Genomic DNA, 23615 nt, shown 5'->3' with positions numbered 1-23615 from the left:
AAATGTTTATGAAAACTTGCATTGGCCTATGACTTTCTGGTCTATGGCTGTAGCTAGTGCATGATACACCTATTTCCTAATATGAACTTGCTGAGTACGCTCATACTCATTCCCTCCCATTTGAACCCCCTTCTTAGATCAAGGCACCGAAGGATAAACTACCGTGGAACTCGAAGACAAAGGAGTCAACTGTAACAAGATGAAGAATCCAATCAAAGAAGTCAATGGAGTCAACTTCTGCATCAGCTAGAGTGGAAACTTAGACTAGTAATAGAAAGGAATCTTTCCCTAATCCTAGCACCTAAGTAGCTAGATTTCTATAGCAAGCCATAGCTCTTGAACTGGAGTTAGCAATAAGATAGACTACGAGTCGTTCTTCTGGAGTTTTATTTGAAGTTTTACCTCACTGTAAAGTAGGAGGTTGTGTTGATCTTATGTAAACAGCTCGTGTGTACTTCTATAGACATAACTTGGACTCACATATGTTTCTGTTGTACCACTCTAAGAGATGTAATATGAGTTGAACGGTGTTTTACTTGTATTATGTCAACGACTTGTGTACTACACCATGCAGTGGTACGCTGGGTCATCACAGGCTATTATCTAGCCGATGGTATATATCCAAATGAGCCACTTTTGTCAAAACAATCTCGGCTCCATCAGGTCAGAAGAATTCCCACTTTGTTGCACGATAGGAGGCTTGCAGGAAGGATGTCGAGCGGGCATTTGGCGTGATTCAATTTCAATTGCAATTTGTCCGGTTCCCTGCTCTAAGCTAGTCTCACGACCAAATGTGGGAGGTGATGCAGACTTGTGTGATCATGCACAACATGATCATCGAGGATGACCGCAAGAATCATGTCAGGACACATGATGGTCCCTATAACTGTGAGAGCCCTCTTGTGGACGTTGATCATGAGTTGCCTGCAGATTTTGCTGATTTCCTCGCCATGCACGTAGAGATCTGTGGTAGCAATGTTCACGATCAACTTCAAGCTGATCTCGTTGAGCATATATGGAGGATCAAAGGATTATCAACAAATACCGCGACACCTTGATCTAGCCCCATTTATAACATTTGTTTAGTTGTTTTATTATTTATTGTATTTTAATTTAAAAACAATCTCCGCAAATATATTTATTTGTATGCTATATTTAATAAATGATTGTATTTTCAAAATCCCTTTAAAATAAGTTTAGGGACGGCGTTTGGAGGACACAGCTGGGGAACGACGTCCCCCAAACGCATCATGAACAAAACATGTCCCCAAACCCTCTTCCAGTGTCGTTTGGGGGACGGTTTAAGGGACGTGACTGGAGATAAGCTAAAATGAGTGGGGCATCTTGCATCTAGCATTGGCTATAGGGGTCAACCTAAATCAGATAGAACATGGACTGATCCGAGCCTATATATTTTTTTCCAAGCACCTCAGTACTGCAATGGCAGAGTCCGTGCTAAGAGTTTTTAGCATTCAAATTTGACCAATATTTTCAATTGCTAGATCACTCACTTATGACTCGTCACTCTTCCTAGCGATGTATCGGACAATCTTAATGAAGTCGGGCACGTACCATATACTGAAACGCAGCAGGTATCTTTTGGCTGAGCTAGTGGAATATCCAATCTATCCTTTGGGAGCATCAGCCTAAGCATCCCGCATATACCCCTGCGATGGGATTTGGTTCCCAAAATACCCTTCCTCATTATCTCTAAAAATAAACCTTCCTCACGGTAAAAGATGTTTAATAAATGTTTATTTCTGACCTTATATGATTATTATTTATTAATCGCCACTTTGTTTTTTCTCATATCCGCTCGTAAAATAAGTTTTGAATCTTTTAGCCGACTCTAGGCTAAGCAAATGCAAACATAAACATCTCAAAAAATTGCAAATATAAACCGGAAAATGGCAGGGGCAATTGCGTCCATCGTTCCCAAAAACCCCTGCTCCATTTCCGCCTCCGCAGCTTTGCTCCCGCCAACCCGCGCGAAGGATGGGGGCCAAGCGGGTGGCATCTTCGGCGGCGGGAACGGCGGCACTGGTCTATGTCGTGCTATCAGGGCGGCTGTCCTCCGACGGCCTTGAGAAGGTGCCGACGCGGCGGTCGGGGCGGAAGGACGTCGAGGGGGAAAGCGAGGAAAGGTGGCCAGAGAAGGCGCCGGCGAGCTGGAGGGAGGCGATGGCCGTGGCGGCCAGGACGGCGGGGTTCGCGTACGGGGAAACGCTGGGGAAGTGGCCGCTCGGAGACATCGCCTTCGGGATCAGCCACTACATGCGCCTTCAGGTGATCAAATGTTTCGATCTCCTGGAATAGTCGCAAATGGCATCTCTGCTAGAGGAAACATATGTGATCTAGGCTTGTAAATTCCACTTGATTCTTAGATCATGCTTTATATTAGTATTATGGTTGGTTGACTATGTGATCATGTTTGTGATTTCAGCAATGCCTGAGGCCTGGGTCACGGTTGATTTTGACTCTTGGCAGGTCCTTCTCCTGATTTTTTCTTTGAAACATTAATTTTCCCTTCTAAAAGATGTGCTTCGTTTGGATTTGAAAGATTTTGTCGATGATTTGCTTGAGTTCTAATTTTGATACCAATGCATGTTGGATTCATATGAGTTTCTTACTGACTACTGACTAACAAGGGCTCAAGCCGTACTCTGCTCCTGAAAGAACCTCTGAAAAAGGAAATGACGTCCATTTCGAAGTATTTGCCAAATGAACACGCCTACCTATCTTAAATGGCGTTCCGATTAGTTTTTTGTTTTGAGGACAATCCATTAAGTTTGTCAGTTATGAAGAACTCATGGCACTAACCCAACAAATATGGTTGCTATTATTTCGTTGAAGAAAATACTCTGTATTGCTTCTTCTCTGATTAACTATTCATTTTTCTTCAGGGGAATCTGCAGCATGAGTACACAGGTAGCAACTGTGTGCCCTTAGAAGGTCCTGGAGTAAGGCAGGAGCTCATTGCACTTCTCAGATGCTTGAGACTCTCCATGTTCTTCTCAAAGAAGCCTTTTGAAGTGTTCCTAGAGTTTGGTGGGTATGACCAGAGTGATATTCTCACAAGGAATTGCAAGGCAAAGGTATGTATCACCCTGACCAAAAATGCTGACCATCTTAGTACAGATTGTGAACCGGAAACATCTTAAAGTGAATGCTGGTGCCTCTGTGCAGCTTATGAAACCCAAATTCACGATTGTCCGCGATGAAAGTACCCGATGCTTTCTCCTTTTCATCAGGGGGGCTATTAGTGTTATGGATCGCCTGACAGCGGCAACTGCAGCAGAAGTTCCCTTTCATCATGCAGTGTCACAAGAAGGCCGTAGAACGAGTGTAGTGGTTGGGCATGCACACTGTGGAATGGTTGCATCAGCTCGCTGGATTGCGGATCAGGCAATTCCCTGCATCAGCAGAGCAGTCGAGCTATTTCCAGATTACAGAATTAAGGTAGGTAATCAAATATCTTCTGAACCTATGCACATGTGCTTTCCGTTTGAACGATTCACCAAAAAAAAATAGACATGTGGCAGATGAGTGTTAATTTTTGCTATTTTGTCTCTTGATAATAATATGGGGCAACTTTAACTGTAAAGTAACCACAGACGCGACACTAAAAAGTAATGCAGATGACATGAGGAGTCCTCTGGATGAAGTCTCACAAGAGAATATCATTGCTCCATCAAGATATTTGCTGACCAAAATAATATCATCTTTGTTCCATTTTAGATCATTGGGCATTCAATGGGTGCTGCTATTGCAGCAATTTTAACATGCATACTACGTGAGAACAAGAAGTTATCATCATCTTCATGTATTGCTTTTGGACCAGGTACCTACTATATTGCATTCCACAACCGACTGAAACCTAACCATTAAACATATGAGTACCAAGAAAAGAAAAAACTGCATCTTGATTAGCAATTCCGTACTAATAATGCAACACCACTTGTAGAACGGTTAAGAAGACAGTCATACATTTTAAGAAACGTCTGTGTGGAATCATTTTGGAATCATGTACGGCACAAATATGAAACAAGAAACTAAAAGCGCAAGCATGCCCAACAACTAGTCTGAAACAGAGCAACTAATATCTTGGACAATTTCATAGTCCCTTTTATCTCGTTGCAATTGCTTAGGAATATTTGGTCACAAATGTTTTTTTTTTCGAAATGGGAAGTGCAACCCCGGCTTCTGCATCATGATGATGCACACGGCCTTTTATTAAAAGAAGTAATATTTAGTCTTAGATGTATAACACAGATGTAATATTTGGTCACAGATGTATATAACACACTAACGTATCAAACTATTACTGTCCAGCTGCTTGTATGACCTGGGACTTGGCTGAGTCGAGCAAAGACTTTGTTACCACTGTTGTCAACAAAAACGACCTGGTGCCATCTTTTGGCAAGGTCTCAGCTTCCAGTCTTCGCGCAGAGGTATCCCCATGTCCACCTAGTTTGATGCAGTGATGCCGGCATGAATGAAATTTACAAAATCTTGTTTTCTTTCGGTAGCTAATGGGCAATGAACTGTTGTCTCGATTTCTCATGGTGTAGAACAATTACCTGGTTATCAGAAGTGAAGAAGTTGTTTCTACTGCAAACACAATTTTTGTGCACGGAAGCCTCATTTGTTTGGGGCTTTCAATCAAAGCCGGGCCATTGTGCCTTTCTTCCAAAAAAAACAAGAAGAAGCCTGATATGTTTCATTTCGTATGAAATCTGTGCAGGTTATGGCATCATCGTGGGCACCTGATCTCCAGGAACATATTCAGCAGAAAAGAATCCTGAGTTTTGTAAATCACTCAGTGAATTTCATGCGATCCTACGTTTCATTTGTACACAATCCAAGTTCTAAGGTTGCAGATGTCGAGTCTTACATTGCCAAGGTACACGAAAATGTTTTTCTTTCAAACCCAGATTTCTCAAAAAAATTGTGCCTTCACATTTGTCCTACCATTCCAGTCTGAGTCAGAAGACACGCGGTACATAGTGAAGAAACACTCTGCACTGTCCTGCTGGCCATATGTTGCTGCAGGGAAGCAAACTCTTGAAGCACCCGACACGGAGGAAGGAACAGCCCGAGAAGAGACGGAGCAGCTCATGGAAGCCCTGCAATCGGCGCCGGACGCGTCTCAAGCGCCTTCCCATCGTCAGTTATACCCTCCAGGACGGATCATGCACATGGTTGCATTGCCAGAAGAGCAAGGCGGTCAGAATGCAGGTGTTGCCCTTTACGAGACACCTCGCGGCATGTACGGCAAGATCCGGCTCGCGGGATCTATGATAAGGGACCACTACATGCCGAGGTACGTCGAGACGATGGAGATGCTCATCGACAGGCTTGCGGAGGATGATGATGCGCCTCTCAGCGACACCAACGAGGACGTCCCATTGGACTAACCTGAAAATACAAGGAGATTGGTAGAATGATAGTCAGAGTTATTGCTGTACAGGCCACGTACGAAAAATGGGAACAGATGTGTGATGCTGTAAATGACTGAAATAAATTTAGCACTGGATTTCTGTCTCGGATAAATAGGTCGAACAGGTGGTGCGCGTGTGCGGCTGGCCAGCGCATGCGTGCAGCGCGGCCGTTCGCCGACGGAGGCAGCGGCCCGACCACACGTAGCGGGCATGGCGCCATATATGGGGTATACCTCCACGCAAACCTCGCATTCAACTTGAGGACCGACCATGGCGACGCTTTGCCGCAGCACCCACGCCCTCCTATCTCTCTCCATCTCCCTCGTCCTCCTCTTTCGCGCGGCCTCCCTCGTCTCCGCCGACGTCAAGACGGCGTGCGCCGACACGCCGTACCCGGACTACTGCGTGACCGTCCTCTCGGCAGGCCCGAAGAGCAAGTCCGCCGACGCGCCCGCGCTGGCAGAGATCGCGGTCCGCGCCGCCGCCAAGACCACCGCCGCGGCGGCCGTCCTCGCGCGCGACGAGGAGAAAGGCATCAAGGACGGCGCGTGGTGGTGCATGGACAAGTGCGCGGCGGACATGGAGGACGCGGCCGCGCGGCTCGGCCGCAAAACCGTCAACCTCGCCCAGGTGCGGAGCTTCATCGCCAGGACGGAGAGCGACTTGGTGGTGTGGAACTGCGACGAGTGCCGGCGGGATGGTGCGTCCAAGAAGAAGGACCTGCTCTCCAAAGACTGCGACCTGGAGAAGATAATGGGTGTAGTCTCTGCGCTTGTCAAGCGTGTTGGTACCACCAGGGGTGCTACGCCATCGCCGGCTCAGGCGCCGGCACCATCCTCGTACTAAACACGTACAAGCGCATGATTAAGTATATACTCACTCATACAGCGGTCTTGATGGTAGTGTTCGTCGTGCACAGATATTTCGTGTATTTGGCTGTCTTCAAAATTAAAATCTATTGAATTTGATCACCCAAGCCTTCTTTAGTTTTCAAACTTTGTTAACTAACTTATCATTGTCATTAGTAAAGTATAGAAATGTTTATTACTCAGGTAACCTATTGACGTTGTCGGAGATGGAGAAGAGGGAACTTCAAAGGGAGGTCGGGAAGGTGGCGGACTAGCGGAGGTGGTGGCTGGGGAAGGGTGGGGGTGGTGGATGACAGCCGGTGGCAGCACATAGCACTTCAGCCAGGGACAAATGAGAGGGAGGGTGATTCGAAATTACGCACTTGCACATCGAGTATATGCCAACCAGGTCGACGCCTACAACATGCCATTTTCAGGCTTTTTTCCTTTTGCTTTTGCTTTTTGCCTTTTTGCCTTTTTGTCTTTTTTCTTTTTCTTTTTCTTTTCTTTACTTTTTTACTAGTTAAATGCTCGTGCGTTGCTACAGATTTTTAATTTTATCCAATGCAGATGTAAACATAAGGCATGTCAATATTCATGGTGATGTGAAGCATAAGCCAACAAATATAACATCTTAATTAACAATTTTAAATGACAAGATAGTTCACAAGAGCATCCAGTTTCAGTTACTCGAACTGCAACTCTGAAAGTCATACTCTTTATCTTTCATAATACATATTTTCTTGCAGAATAATTTATATGCCAGATTGTACAAAGGGTACAGAATACGAAACAATTCTTGCACAAAGCCAACTGAAAGTACGAACAACAAGATAGGCTGATTGTATTTCCTCCTGAAAGTTATTATATCTCCGTTGTTGACCATCACCTATGAAATAGTAATAAATTATTTAGTCATGTATCATCTCATTTAAAATACACTAAATTGTGAAAAGCAAACACTCAATTCACACAGTGAATAGTCAATATTATTAGGGAAATATGTCGCTAAATTGTCCAGTATGTAATGGAAATTGGGAGTGCAGTTTAAACACTAAAACAACATTTTGTGATCATTAGCTTATTCATGCTCTATCACATGCACTCGTGTAGTTTCAACCATAAAGAATTTCTGCCAAGTGTTACCGTATAGTTGCGGTGGGTAAGTAAAACATAAGGGAGTAAATTGTAGCAAGATTTTCACTAAAATTCTTGTCAACAATCTTTTATAGACTATGCATACAAAACAAGTCAGTCCCAAAAGAACATTTACAATCTTTTAGAGAAGATTAACAACATCCTTAATGGTCTGCATGTGCATTATCTTTGCCTCAATCATCTGCTGCCATTGTCGGTCAGCATAAATCACTCTTGAGAATCACATGAGATCTCTTAATCCCACCACCACCCACACTGTCATATTTCCAATCAAAGGGATGGAGGAGTGCCATATCTGGACACAGGATGGGAGGATGGAGGCGAGAGATGGCGAGCTGAGCTCATGTCCGATGGTTGAGTGTACGGCAACCTATGTTTCAGTTATAATAGAAGAATAATACTCCCTTTGTGCCTTGATATAATCCATATAGTTTTTTGAGAAAAAATCAAAAATATAAGATATATCGCTTTGTATTACTTGTATGGAGATTTCTTTTAGAACATTTTTATGTTTACTTACCTTATGTGAACTCCTCTATTTTCTCACGTCAATTAGTTAGGAGTAATCTTGCCCAAATCTGCTCTAGCTTTACCTCCAAGTGCGTTCTCCAATATTCGTGCCAAAAATTATACGGATTATATTTAGGATCGGAGGGAGTATGTTAATATCAAGTCATCTAGCAATTCGTATCCCAACTTAATCGTAGCTGAATCATCACCTGGTAACAATGAAGATTTCATGCACTGAACTTCTTCATTTCTGGGAAAAATAATATCTTAAGGCAGATCATCTAGTACAATCACTTCTCTCCAAAGGCACCTAAATTTAATTCTAAAATCACCTTCTTGCAATAATAGCCAACACAAAACCGCTGTGATTCTCCTAGTTAAAAAATATAGCTTGCATAACTAAATATGGTTTATTCGCATCTGCAAATGCTTTTGAAGACCTATACTAATATAGGTAATCTCAGGGTAACCCATCAACTTAACCAAATGATTCATCAATAAATATATGTTTTGGTCTTGTACACCAAGTAAGATATCTAAATGTTGCATTAAGTCAAAAAACATACCTTACAAATTTATAAGAATACATACTGAATTCAAACATCTTAATAAAGAGATGTAAAATCTAATCAAAATTTACCTTGAAGAAGTTCACAAAGCTGCATTTCAACAAGAAAATATATAGCTGATCAAATATCCTCGGCATACTAAAATGGAGCTTAACTACGTAAAATCCTAGTTTCTCCTTAAGCATCTCAATCTGTCCCTTCTAAGGTGTGACACAGAGGTCGAATGTGGCCAGGTTTTTCTCCTCTTGTCTACCAAGGACTGCAATTACATCCTACTCTAGTCTGCAACCAGATAATCAAATTTTATCATCTACGATGAACTCCTCCTTGTATGCTCCAAGAGAATTTTGAACCATGGTAAATAACAAACTGTACAGCGATATCTAGCAGAGAATAGTGCTCAAATAAAAATACTCATCATTTGATAATAATAGCATGAGTACACTGACCACTATTTTGTTTTGTAAATCAACGTTTAACCCACATAAGATAGGAACTCCACACAAAAAGGCCTTTTCTATATCTTGTGCTATTGTAAGAAATATAAGTCATTCTTAAGGGAATCCAAGAAATTGTATTGTACATAGTACCTAGATGTACGTCTTGACCAGCATCGACTTAGTGCAGCAGTAGTGAGAGGGAGGGACATGGGGTGCTCAAAAGCATGAGAACTATGCAAGACAAGTACACGAAGACATATTAAAATATTCGTTGCTAATGACAATATTGCAGCAGTTCTCACTTCTCACCTTCGAATCTGTCAGTCTCCTTTAAAACCGTTGATATTTTTATCATTTTAGGACTGCAGCAAATGAAAAGCATTATGAATACACCGGTATAAATATTAATCAAATGCTTATTTGAGCTAAATTTAAAAAATCATGAATTATTGTAAACATGAAATTGGTAAACTGTACTTTCGAGATAAACTTGTGAGTGCATTGCCTTGGATATGACTCACGCAATAGAGAAATCATCGCTTGCACATTGCATCCATTTTCTAAACTCCCTTTGCAAAAGACAGAAAGCTAACTACTACTACATGTTCAGGATTTTAGTAAGGGAAGTATGCAAACTTGCACTTCGTGTAGGAACTTGAATGCCAACTAATCAGCTGCATGCTGTCCGCGTCCGTGTGAGCATACATCACCTCCCACTTGCATCACCGCCTACAGAGAAGACACAGGCACAACTGACTGCACGAACCGGAGTGCTCCAACACGAAGTATTTGTTTGGTCTCCTTTTTCAGAACCAATGCAGCTGATATTAAATGAAACATAAAACATATCACCTTTTGAATAATTCTCTGCCCCTTTAAGTTTGAGATACACAAAGAAAAATTATTCCCTGTTTATTTTCCCTGTCATTTCCTTTTCGCTCATCTGTTGTCTTCATCCCCTCTCTGTCCTTTCTACACATGACAACATTAACATAGATAAAAATTAGGACTTATCGCAGCAGATTTTCAGTAAACGATAGAAGTGCTTAAAATGATATACTTTGAGAATGAAGGATGCCAAAAATAAAATAAAAAGTTCTTGGTGGCGAGGTTGATCCAGAGTGGCAAAGCTCTTCTTCATGCCCAGCATCTCCAAGTGCACGATGCCATGCCCTGCAATCATCCACTGGTTAAGAAGAGATTGCAATGTTAAGTGGGTCAAGTGCCGGATGATTTCATTGTGATTATAAGTTGAAAGTAGACCATACTTGGACATCTAATGTTCTGATGTTTCCCTTGTGTCCTTGCGGGCAACTTGACACCTTGCTTCAAAGAACAATACCTAAAGCATTTCAGAGAACAAGAGATAAAGTATTTCAGCAAACACCTTGCAGGCATCTAAACATGATGCAGGCAAAGGAGGGAAGGCCAAACAAAACGAAGAAGAGCTAGAGCATTTTATTAGCATGTACTCCTTCCGATGGTGTTTAATTTCACGCCAAACACTGCCAGGTGCATGTTCCGGAGGTAGTATAAGAATTGTGACCATCACACTAAGATATTGCCATGAAGGAAATCAGAATGAAGCAATAAAATGAGCCATACCGACAATCAAGGTAGTGTGTGGTCTGTAGCTTTGTTAGTGCGCTGCTCAAATAGCCAAACACTCCAAGATGCAGCTATCAGAACTCTGAAGTATTGACATGATTGACGCCACAAACGTAAGACATAGGGATTGATCTCCCCGAGGATGGACATGTAGTCCCTCGATCTGTCTCCCGATGATCCTCCACATGGCCTCGCGACGTAGCCTTGCCGCACACCGACAGTCACCTCGCTTGTTGTCGAGCAAGTTGGAAGAAATCTTCCCGGTGACGACAGCGGCCACAAGCTCCTCATCCTCCTGTGGTAGGGCTATGTCAGCGCACCGGCGACGCGGAGGAGTAGAAAAGAGAGCAATGCAGCCAAGGCAAACACAATCGGGGGCATGATTAATGGAACAAGGGGATCACATCCTGATTTTTTCAGGAAGAGCCGATGTCGTGGGTATACTTTATGGGTATATCAACGGCATGGACTAGATCCGGCAAGCCCGGGTGGCCCATAGATGGTGATGTGGCATGTGGCCCATCGGGCGGCCCAGTTGCTGTAGATCTTGAAGGATGAAGTCCAGCCCAGGAACAGGAAGCCGGATCCCAACCGACTTACGAAGAATGCCGGATCCGTGAAGGCCCATGAAGTATTCGGATCCAGTACGGCCTTAATGGAAGGTGGATCCTTGACGTACACGGCAAGATATTGTACCATAGTTAGGAAACTTGTATTCCGGCTAGGACTCTCCATGTAAACCTTAGATCCATGCGCCTTTATAAGTCGGATCCCGGGAGTACTAGAGGCACAACCACAACTTATTGTAACAACGCGAAAGGGCCCAGATAATTCCAGACAAGCAGCAATAGGCTCTGTCTTTGAGCAGGTGTTCCGAAGCTGGGTAAATCACGTACCACCGTCCCGAGTGCTTGATGTCTACGCATGCTTCTATTCCTGTAGACAGTGTTGGGCCTCCAAGAGCAGAGGTTTGTAGAACAGCAGCAAGTTTCCCTTAAATGAATCACCCAAGGTTTATCGAACTCAGGGAGGTAGAGGTCAAAGATATCCCTCTCAAGCAACCCTGCAATTAAGATACAAGAAGTCTCTTGTGTCCCCAACACACCTAATACACTTGTCAGATATATAGGTGCACTAGTTCGGCGAAGAGATAGTGAAATACAAGTAATATGGATGATTGTAAGTAGTAATTGCAATCTGAAATAAAAATGGCAGCAAGCGAACATGTAACAGAACTTGTTGGAAACGGTGTTTCATTGCTTAGAAACAAGGCCTAGGGATCATACTTTCACTAGTGGACATTCTCAACAATGATCACATAACTGAATAAATAAATGCTACTCTTAAACACTCTCTTGTTGGATAACAAACACCATTCATTGTGTAGGGCTACAAAAGCACACCTCAAGCCGGAGTAAACAAGCTCCACAACGTCTGGAGTTCATATTAAAGTAACCTCTAGAGTGCATAATAGATCGTTGCAATTTAGACCGAGTACTAACATAGCATACACACTGTCACCAATAGCTATGAAAGGGGGAATAGATCACATTAATACTATCATAGTAATAGTTAACTTCATAATCTACAAGAGATTACAATCATAACCTACGCCAAGTACTACATGATGCACACACTGTCAACTTTACATCATGGAGGAGGAATATACTACTTTAATAACATCACTAGAGTAGCACATAGATTAATAGTTATACAAAGCTCATGATCACATAAAGATCACACCATGGGAGAGAGAGATGAACCACATAGCTACCGGTAGAGCACTCAGCCTCGAGGGAGAACTACTCCCTCCTCATCATGGAAGTCAGCAACGGCGATGAAGATGGCGGTGGTGTCGATGGAGATGATTCCGGGGGCAATTCCCCATCCAGGCGGCGTGCCGGAACAGAGATTCTATCCCCCGAAACTTGTCTTCGCGATGGCGGCGGCTACGGAATTCTTCGTGGAATATTGTCGATTATTTTAGGGTTTTCGGAGACGGAGGAATATATAGGCGGAACGGCGATGTCGGTGGAGTCCCGAGGGACCCACCCCATAGGGCGGCGCGCCCCCCTTCTTGGCCGCCTGATACGTCCAAAACGTATCTACTTTCCCGAACACTTTTGCTATTGTTTTGCCTCTAATTTGTGCATTTTGGATGCAACTAACACGGACTAACGCTGTTTTCAGCAGAACTGCTCTGGTGTCTCGTTTTTGTGCAGAAATCCAACTTTCGGGAAAATCCTCGGAATTTATGCAGAAGGCCCTATTTTTCCAGAAAACTGACGGAGCCAGAAGGACAACTCTGGTGGCGGCCCGTGGCCCCCACACCATAGGGCGGCGCGGCCCTGGGGGGGCCGCGCGGCCCTGTGGTGTGGCCCCCTCGGCCGGCCTCCGACGCCCCCCTTCGGACTACTTATTGGCCTCGACCTAAAAACGCACGGGGAGAAGTCGAAGTCGCCAGAAACCCTCCAGAACGCCGCCACATCGCGAAACTCCGTCGCGGGAGCCAGAAGTCTCCGTTCTGGCACTCCGCCGGGACGGGGAATTGGAGGAGATCATCGCCATCATCACCGCCAACGCCTCTACATCAACCAGCCATGTTTCCCCCATCCATGTGTGAGTAATTCCCCCGCTGTAGGCCGAAGGGGGTGGTAGGGATTGGATGAGATTGGTCATGTAATAGCATAAGATTGTTAGGGCATAGTGCCTAGTGTCCGTAATTGGTACTTTGATGATATTGTTGCAACTTGTTATGCTTAATGCTTGTCACTAGGGCCCGAGTGCCATGATCTCAGATCTGAACATGTTATTGTTTCATCATGATATTCATTGTTTATGGTCTTACCTATAAGTTGTATACACATGTCGCTGTCCGGAACCGATGGCCCCGAAGTGACAGAAATCGGGACAACCGGAGGGAATGGTAGCGATGTGAGGATCACATGTGTTCACGGAGTGTTAATGCTTTGCTCCGGTACTTTATTAAAAGGAGTACCTTAATATCCAGTAGTTTCCCTTGAGGCCCGGCTGCCACCGGCTGGTAGGACAAAAGATGTTGTGCAAGTTTCTCATTGCGAGCACGCACGACTATATATGGAACACATGCCTATTGATTGCTTTGTACTTGGACACCGTTTTATTATTATCTGCAAATGCCCTGCTATGATTGTTACATGAGTTTCTCTCATCCATGCAACGCCCGTCATCCGTCCCCGTGCCTACAGTATTTTAATCCTGCTGTTTACTAAAATCACTACTGCTGTCTTTGTTACTCTGCTGCTGTTATTTCACTACTGCTGCTGCCATAAAACTGTTACTACTGATAAACTCTTGCGAGCAAGTCTGTTTCCAGGTGCAGCTGAATTGACAACTCCGCTGTTAAGGCTTCCAAGTGTTCTTTGTCTCCCCTTGTGTCGAATCAATAAATTGGGTTTTACTTCCCTCGAAGACTGTTGCGATCCCCTATACTTGTGGGTCATCAAGACTATTTTCTGGCGCCGTTGCCGGGGAGCATAGCTTTATTTGGAAGTTCACTTGGATTAATATTGTTCGCTGCAAATTCTCCATCATGGGTAAACCTCGCGATACTAAGATCACCATATTACCATCCACTACAAGAAAAGGTACAATTCTGAATACCTCTGCTGCTCTTGATTCACCATCTGTGATTGATAAACTTGTTTCACCGCCGCATGCTTCACATGCGGGTACTTCTGCTGAATCTGAAAACTCTCATAATATTGATAATGTTTCTGCTGTGCTTGATGATAGTGGTTCATTGGGATCCTTTCTAGATGCTACAATTGCTAGATCTAGACAAATTGAAAATACTGAAACTCCTAATGCTACTACACCTGTTAATTCACCTGAACTTGATTATTTTAGTGATGATCCTGATGAAGATTATGTGGAGCTTAATGATGATTTTATTGAAAAATGCAATGCTACTACTGATGCAAGAAAAATTAAAAAGTTGCTTGCGTAACATGCTTTGTTAGATATAAACTGTCTCCTGATCCTAAATTTGCCACATCTCCTATAAACATTAAGGATAAAGATTATGATTTTTCTCTTGATCTATCTCATATAGCTATTGTTGAGAAAAGACCCTTTTGTGGTACTGAAAAAGAAAGTGCTGTTGAACACATGACTGAGTTATCTACTCTAAGTAGCTTGTTTTCTGATGATGTCAAGATGCGTACTTACTTTGTTGCTAAAATATTTCCATTCTCATTAAAGGATGACGCTAAAACTTGGTATAATAATTTGCCACCTAATTCTATTAGAAGTCCGAAAGAATTGCTTGATGTTTTCTTCCGCAAATACTTTCCTGCTAGTGCTCAACATATTGCTTTGCAGAGAATCTATAATTTTGACCAGGGAGATGAAGAGAAATTGCCTGAGGCTTGGGCGAGATTCTGCTCTCTTATTAGAGCTCGGCCTGAGCATGATTTGGAAAAGCATGATTTACTTGATATATTTTATAGTGGACTAACCATTGAGTCTAGGGCATACCTGGATAGTTGTGCTGGTTGTGTTTTCAGGAAAAGAACTCCAGACGACGCTGAAGAATTATTGGCTAAAATAAGCCGGAATCATGATGATTGGACTACGACTGAACCAACTCCAACGCCAATATTGAAGAAGAGGGGTTTAATTAAATTGAATGATGAAGATATGAGGGAAGCCAAGAAGTCTCTCAAGGAGAAAGGTATTAAATCTAAAGATGTGAAGAATCTACCTCCTATAGAAGATATATGTGAGATAATTCCCCCTTCATCCATGATTGAGGTAAATTCCCTTCAACGCTTTACTAGGGAAGATATTCCGTATTCGAAACCTCCTGCACAATGCTTAGATGAGTTTGATAATTATATTGTTAAGCAAGAAAATTTTAATATGAGAGTAGAGAATCATTTAATGGAAAATTCCCGAGCTATTAGTGAATTGCATGGTATTGTGGAGAGAACCTCCAATGATGTTAAGATGCTTGTTAAACATTTTCATATGATTCAAACTCAAATTGATCAACTCACTAAAGTGCAAAATGACTTGTTAGGGAATAATTCTAAAGAGAAACATGCTTATGAAGTAACAACTAGAGGTGGTGTCTCTACCCAGGATCCTCTATATCCTGAAGGGCATCCCAAAAGAATTGAACAAGATTGTCAACGCATTGAACCTAGTGCTCATTCTAAGAAGAAAAAGAAAAAGAAACATAAAAATGTTGTAGAATCCTCTGAACCTGTTAATGATCCTAATAGTATTTCTATTTCTGATGCTGAAACTGAAAGTGGTAATGAACATGATAATGATAATGATAAGAATGATGCTCCGGATAAGGAAGAAGTTGAAGAAGAACCTGAAAAGCATGCTAAAAATAAAAAGTACACTAAAGAAGATTTTATTGCTGAGAAACATGGTAATGAAAGAGAACCTTGGGTGCAAAAGCAAATGCCTTTTCCTGCTAAGAAACTAAAATCAAAGGAAGAAGAACACTATAATAAATTTTGTGATTGGATGAAACCTTTATTCTTGCAAATCCCTTTGACTGATGCTATTAAATTGCCTCCTTATTCAAAGTATATGAAAGATATTGTTACTAACAAAAGGAAAATCCCCAATGAGGAAATTTCCACCATGCTTGCTAATTACTCTTTCAATGGCAAAGTACCAAAGAAGTTGGGCGACCCAGGTATACCTACTATTCCTTGTTCTATTAAGAATAATTATGTTAAAACTGCTCTATGTGATTTAGGAGCCGGTGTTAGTGTTATGCCTTTTTCTCTTTATAAGAGACTTTATCTAGATAAGTTGATACCTACTGATATATCTTTGCAAATGGCTGATAAATCTACTGCTATTCCTGTTGGTATATGTGAAAATGTTCCTGTTCAAGTTACTACTAACTGATTGATATTAACTGATTTTGTTGTGTTGGAAATGCCTGAAGATGATAATATGTCTATTATTCTTGGGAGACCTTTTCTTAACACCGCAGGGGCTGTTATTGATTGCAATAAAGGGAAGGTTACTTTCAATGTTGATGATAAGGAGCATACCGTCTATTTCCCCAAGAAGATTGATAAAGTATGTGGAGTCAATACTATTTTTAATGTGAGAACTATCAAAGTGGGAACTATTGATTGCCCCATATATGAGCCTAAAGAAGAATATCAAACTCTCGTGATTGGATCCATATCAATACAATTCAAGGTAACATGATTGATTTGAGGTTTATTTCTTCTTATGTTATGTAAAATTTATTTGGTGGCAAGACCTGATCAACCTTGTTAACAAATACTTTTTATATGCATAGAGGAGGTAAACAACATCTCTTTCTTCCTCCACTTGCTCTAGTTGCTGTAGCACTTTTATTTTGCAAAGTTCCTTAGTTGATTAGAGATTTCAAAAATTTTCCTGGCCTGTAATAATAATTTTAACACCCAAAAATTTCATGGGCACCGTGGGATTGAACTCCACTTAGGCCAAAAGCCTAAGCTTGGGGGGAGGTATACCGGCATCACTCATTCTTTGCATATTATGATTGCTGGATACTTTTACGTACTTGTTTAGTTTCTTTGAGTGGTTTTCTAATGAGAGGGAGATGATATTTGGGGAAGTGCTGCCTGAAAACAGATTCTGGACTGTTACTAGAAAAATTCGTTCGCACAGCCAGAACGTTATTTTGAGCTGCCAATTTTTGTGCAGGTTCCCCAGGTTGTTATCTAACTTTCATTAGTTGAACACTTTTCGAGGTGAGCAACGTAAGATTTTTGTAAAAATCGATTTCTTTACTGCTGTCAGGTTTTGGCAGACTTCTGTTATTTGGCTTTTCTGTGTTTCTTTTAGTTTGCTATTTCTTGTTCTTGCTTTGTTTCTTTCCTAAAACACAAAAAGACCAAAAATATTTCTGTTGTTTCTCTTCACCATTTGTTTGCTTTGGTTTCTTGCATTTTGTTTCGCTTTATTTGCTATTGCCAGTTTGCTATAAGAAAACCCAAAAAGATTTTGCTTTGTTTGCTTGTTTCCTTTTGTTCTTGTTTCTAATTCGAAAACACCAAAAATATTTGCTGTTATTCTTTGGTTTGTAAAGTTCTTTATGAGTTCAATGGTCTTCGGTGGCTGGAGCGTGGTTTTCATTTCATATTATCCAAGCTACACAAGTGAAAAGGCAATAATGACGATCTACGACAATCTGATTGTGGTGAGAGGCTGGTATGAACTCTATTTGTTTTCATTTTTGTACATATACTAATCCATGTGAGCATGCTTAGTTGGTTCATGTGAGGTATATGTTATTTGAGAAAGTCTAGTAGTTCATGATCTCTCATGTTTAGCTCCAATCTATTAATATGAGTAGCATGTCATGGATGTTTGCTTGCATTATTTTATTCATAAGTAAGTATGGCATTGTGGTATCCTCCTCTGAATAATTCATTTATATCGACTTGGCACATGCTCACGCATGCATATGACTGAACAAAAAGTCAATTAAGCCTCGATGATCTATATTGCTTCAGAGTTCTTGTATCATTTTTATGCCTCCGTTAATTTATTTTGCCGCAAGCATGATTTTGACAGTTACTGCTCTCTTGATTTGTCGCTCCCTAGTCTATTGCTAGCCTTCACCTGTACTGAGCGGGAACGCTGCTCGTGCTTCCAAACACCTGAAAACCAAGTTGTTCCAAAAGTGTCCACCATAAATACCTATGCATGGCATTTCAAACCATTCCAAGTAAATTCTCATGCACTACCTTTAAAACCTTCAAAATGCTTCTCAATTTGTGTTTATGTTTCATAGCTCATGAGGAAGTATGTGGTGTTTAGCTTTCAACCTTGTCATTTACTTTTGACGGACTCTCATATGGACTAGTGGCACATCCGCTTATCCAATAATTTTGCAAAAAGAGCTGGCAATGGGATTCCCAGTCCCGAATTAATTAACTTAAATAGACACTCCTCCATGGTTTGTGATTGTTGGACGGCACCCGAAGGATTCGGTTAGCCATGGCTTGTGTAAGCAAAGGTTGGGGGGAGTGTCATCATCATAATAAAAATAAAATAAAAAGGCGCTCCTTCATGGTATGAGATTGTTGGCAGGCACCCGAGGATTCGGTTAGCCATGGTTTGTGTAAGAAAGGTTGGAAGGAGTGCCAAATAAATATGCAATAATCCATGGGAGCCGCTCTTGAAAGTCCGGTTGGCGAGGTAGTTGGTGTACCCATTACCATTCGTTGACAACAACAAACACCTCTCAAAATAATTTTACTCCTGATTTATAAAAATGAAAAGCTCTAGCGCATGTTAATCCCTGCTTCCCTCTGCGAAGGGTCAATCTTTTACTTTTATGTTGTGTCTCCATTATTCCTTTGAGCACTATCTTGAGAGCACAACTGTCATTCTTAGTATAATATGCTTGTCTCAAAATATGATTGATTGTGGTATAACTTTGATGCATTTATCTTTTGACAATCACTACTTCTAGTCTTTCTATGAACTCCAGAGGTGCCCGGGCATTTATGTTTTGCCAATCAAATACAGGCAAGCGAGATACCACTTTATCATACTCTCTTATGAACATTGCAATCTTGCTTATATACATGATTCATGATGCTTATTATTAATTGTTGGTACCTCTCCATGATTGACATAGCTGTTAGATGATCTTATTTGCATGTATCTCATTATGAACTGCTTAAGTATTAGCCATAGCATGAGAATATATACATCATATGAGCAAATGTGTTCGTGAAAGTTCTTTTATCGCTCAGTTGTTAACTGAATTGCTTGAGGACAAGCAATAAGCTAAGCTTGGGGGGAGTTGATACGTCCAAAACGTATCTACTTTCCCGAACACTTTTGCTATTGTTTTGCCTCTAATTTGTGCATTTTGGATGCAACTAACACGGACTAACGCTGTTTTCAGCAGAACTGCTCTGGTGTCTCGTTTTTTTGCAGAAATCCAACTTTCGGGAAAATCCTCGGAATTTATGCAGAAGGCCCTATTTTTCCAGAAAACTGACGGAGCCAGAAGGACAACTCAGGTGGAGGCCCGAGGGCCCCACACCATAGGGCGGCGCGGCCCAGGGGGGCCCGCGCGGCCCTGTGGTGTGGCCCCCTCGGCCGGCCTCCGACGCCCCCCTTCGGACTACTTATTGGCCTCGACCTAAAAACGCACGGGGAGAAGTCGAAGTCGCCAGAAACCCTCCGTAACGCCGCCACATCGCGAAACTCCGTCGCGGGAGCCAGAAGTCTCCGTTCTGGCACTCCGCCGGGACGGGGAATTGGAGGAGATCATCGCCATCATCACCGCCAATGCCTCTACATCAACCAGCCATGTTTCCCCCATCCATGTGTGAGTAATTCCCCCGCTGTAGGCCGAAGGGGATAGTAGGGATTGGATGAGATTGGGCATGTAATAGCATAAGATTGTTAGGGCATAGTGCCTAGTGTCCGTAATTGGTACTTTGATGATATTGTTGCAACTTGTTATGCTTAATGCTTGTCACTAGGGCCCGAGTGCCATGATCTCAGATCTGAACATGTTATTGTTTCATCATGATATTCATTGTTTATGGTCTTACCTATAAGTTGTATACACATGTCGCTGTCCGGAACCGATGGCCCCGAAGTGACAGAAATCGGGACAACCGGAGGGAATGGTAGCGATGTGAGGATCACATGTGTTCACGGAGTGTTAATGCTTTGCTCCGGTACTTTATTAAAAGGAGTACCTTAATATCCAGTAGTTTCCCTTGAGGCCCGGCTGCCACCGGCTGGTAGGACAAAAGATGTTGTGCAAGTTTCTCATTGCGAGCACGCACGACTATATATGGAACACATGCCTATTGATTGCTTTGTACTTGGACACCATTTTATTATTATCTGCAAATGCCCTGCTATGATTGTTACATGAGTTTCTCTCATCCATGCAACGCCCGTCATCCGTCCCCGTGCCTACAGTATTTTAATCCTGCTGTTTACTAAAATCACTACTGCTGTCTTTGTTACTCGTCTTTGTTATTTCACTACTGCTGCTGCCATAAAACTGTTACTACTGATAAACTCTTGCGAGCAAGTCTGTTTCCAGGTGCAACTGAATTGACAACTCCGCTGTTAAGGCTTCCAAGTGTTCTTTGTCTCCCCTTGTGTCGAATCAATAAATTGGGTTTTACTTCCCTCGAAGACTGTTGCGATCCCCTATACTTGTGGGTCATCACCGCCCCAGCCTATGGTGTGGAGGCCGTGGGCCTCCCCCTGGCTGGCCCTTCTGGCTCCGTGTGTCCCTCGGAAAAATAGGAGGTTTGGCTTTTGTTTCGTCCAATTCCGAGAATATTTCATGTGTAAGATTTCTAAAACCAAAAACAACAGAAAACAGGAACTGGCGCTTCGGCATCTTGTTAATAGGTTAGTTCCGGAAAATTCATAAAAACGATATAAAGTGTATATAAAACATGTGAGTATTGTCATAAAACTAGCATGGAAGATAAGAAATTATAGATACGTTTGAGACGTATCAAGCATCCCCAAGCTTAGTTCCTACTCGCCCTCGAGTAGGTAAACGATAATAAGGATAATTTCTGAAGTGACATGCTACTATCATAATCTTGATCAATACTAGTGTAAAGCATATGAGATGAATGAAGTGTATCAAAGCAATGGTAAAGATAATGACTAAACAACTGAATCATATAGCAAAGACTTTTCATGAATAGTACTTTCAAGACAAGCATCAATAAGTCTTGCATAAGAGTTAACTCATAAAGCAATAGATTCTTAATAGAAGGTTTTGAAGCAACACAAAGGAAGATTTAAGTTTCAGCAGTTGCTTTCAACTTTCAACATGTATATCTCATGGATAATTGTCAACACAAAGTAATATGATGAATGCAAATAAGCAAGTATGTAAGAATCAATGCACACAGTTGACACAAGTGTTTGCTTCTAAGATAGAAAGAAGTAGGTAAACTCATAAAGTAAAAAGAAAGGCCATTCGTAGAGGGAAGTGATGTCTATGCACGCTTCTATTCCTGTAGACAGTGTTGGGCCTCCAAGAGCAGAGGTTTGTAGAACAGCAGCAAGTTTCCCTTAAGTGAATCACCCAAGGTTTATCGAACTCATGGAGGTAGAGGTCAAAGATATCCCTCTCAAGCAACCCTGCAATTATGATACAAGAAGTCTCTTGTGTCCCCAACACACCTAATACACTTGTCAGATGTATAGGTGCACTAGTTCGGCCAAGAGATAGTAAGATGCAAGTGATATGGATGAATATGAGTGGTAATAACAATCTGAAATAAATATGGCAGCAAGTAAACATGCAGTAGAACAGTAAATAAACGGTGATTCGATATTTGGAAACAAGGCCTAGGGATCATACTTTCACTAGTGGACACTCTCAACAATGATCACATAAATAAATAACTTCTCTTCACTTGTGCTACTTTCTCACACTCTCTTGTTGGATAACAAACACCATTCATTGTGTAGGGCTACAAAAGCACACCTCTAGCAGGAGTAAACAAGCTCCACAACATCCGGAGTTCATATTAAAGTAACCTCTAGAGTGCATAATAGACCGTTGCAATTTAGACCGAGTACTAACATAGCATACACACTGTCAACAATAGCTATGAAAGGGGGAATAGATCGCATCAATACTATCATAGTAATAGTTAACTTCATAATCTACAAGAGATTACAATCATAACCTACGCCAAGTACTACATGATGCACACACTGTCAACATTACATCATGGAGGTGGACTAGACTACTTTAATAACATCACTAGAGTAGCACATAGATTAATAGTGATACAAAGCTCATGATCACATAAATATCACACCATGGGAGAGAGAGATGAACCACATAGGTACCGGTAGAGCCCTCAGCCTCGGGGGAGAACTACTCCCTCCTCATCATGGGAGACAACAACGGCGATGAAGATGGCGGTGGTGTCGATGGAGATGACTCCGGGGGTGATTCCCCGTCCCGGCGGCGTGCCGGAACAGAGACTTCTATCCCCCGAAACTTGTCTTCGCGATGGCGGCGGCTACGGAACTCTTCGTGGAATAACGTCGATTATCGTAGGGTTTTCGCTTCTGGGAGAATATATAGGCGGAAGGGCAACCTCGGAGGGGCCCCAGGGTGCCCTCACCACATGGCGGCGCGACCAGGGTTGGGCCCGCGCCCCCTATGGTGTGGGGCCCCCTTGGCCCCCGTCCTGCCCTTCTCTGGCTCTCTGGGTCCGTCTCGGCAAAATATTGACTTCCGTCTTCGTGGGGTCCAATTCCGAGAATATTTCCTGTGTAGAATTTCTGAAACCAAAAACAGCAGAAAACAGGAACTGGCGCTTCGACATCTTGTTAATAGGTTAGTCCCGGAAAATGCATAAAAATGATATAAAGTGTATATAAAACATGTGAGTATTGTCATAAAACTAGCATGGAACATAAGAAATTATAGATACGTTTGAGACGTATCAGGAAGCAGGGATTACTCATGTGCTAGAGCTTTTTATTTTGAAAACATGGAAACAATTTTGTCAACGGTAGTAATAATTCGTATGTGTTATGCATAAAACCTCCTATAAGTTGCAAGCCTCATGCATCGAATACTAATAGTGCCCGCCCCTTGTCCTAATTAGCTTAGATTTCCATGGATTATCATTGCATTACATATGTTTCAACCAAGTGTCACAAAGGGGTACCTCTATGCCACCTGTACAAAGGTCCAAGGAGATAAATCGCACTTGATATCTCAATTTTGATAGATCTCAACTTGAGGACATCCATACCGGGACAACATAGAAAACAGATAGTGGACTCCTCTTTTATGCTTTAAGCATTCAACAACAGATAATATTCTCATAAGAGATTTGAGGATTAATGTCCAAGCTGAAACTTCCACCATGATACATGGCTTTGGTTGGCGGCCCAATGTTCTTCTCTAACAATATGCATACTCAAACCATTCAACTCATGGCAAATCACCCTTACTTCAGACAAGACGAACATGCATAGCAACTCACATGA

At 42.1% G+C, this 23615-nt stretch overlaps 1 protein-coding gene across 1 annotated transcript; it reads left to right on the top strand.

The window, feature by feature from the left end:
- The first annotated feature begins 1969 nt into the window (after window positions 1–1969).
- LOC127294503 (uncharacterized) lies at window positions 1970–5540 on the top strand. Its single transcript, XM_051324335.2, has 7 exons — window positions 1970–2286; window positions 2904–3095; window positions 3187–3459; window positions 3739–3841; window positions 4333–4451; window positions 4745–4903; window positions 4980–5540. The coding sequence occupies exons 1-7, from the start codon at window positions 1996–1998 to the stop codon at window positions 5415–5417; spliced, it is 1575 nt and encodes a 524-aa protein (XP_051180295.1). The 5' UTR covers window positions 1970–1995; the 3' UTR covers window positions 5418–5540.
- Window positions 5541–23615: the final 18075 nt, after the last annotated feature.

This window comes from Lolium perenne, chromosome 4 (genome assembly GCF_019359855.2).
Source record: "Lolium perenne isolate Kyuss_39 chromosome 4, Kyuss_2.0, whole genome shotgun sequence".
Lineage (NCBI taxonomy): Eukaryota > Viridiplantae > Streptophyta > Magnoliopsida > Poales > Poaceae > Lolium > Lolium perenne.
The sequence above is the reverse complement of the archived record's forward strand: the minus strand, read 5'-3'. Positions and strand labels throughout refer to the sequence as shown.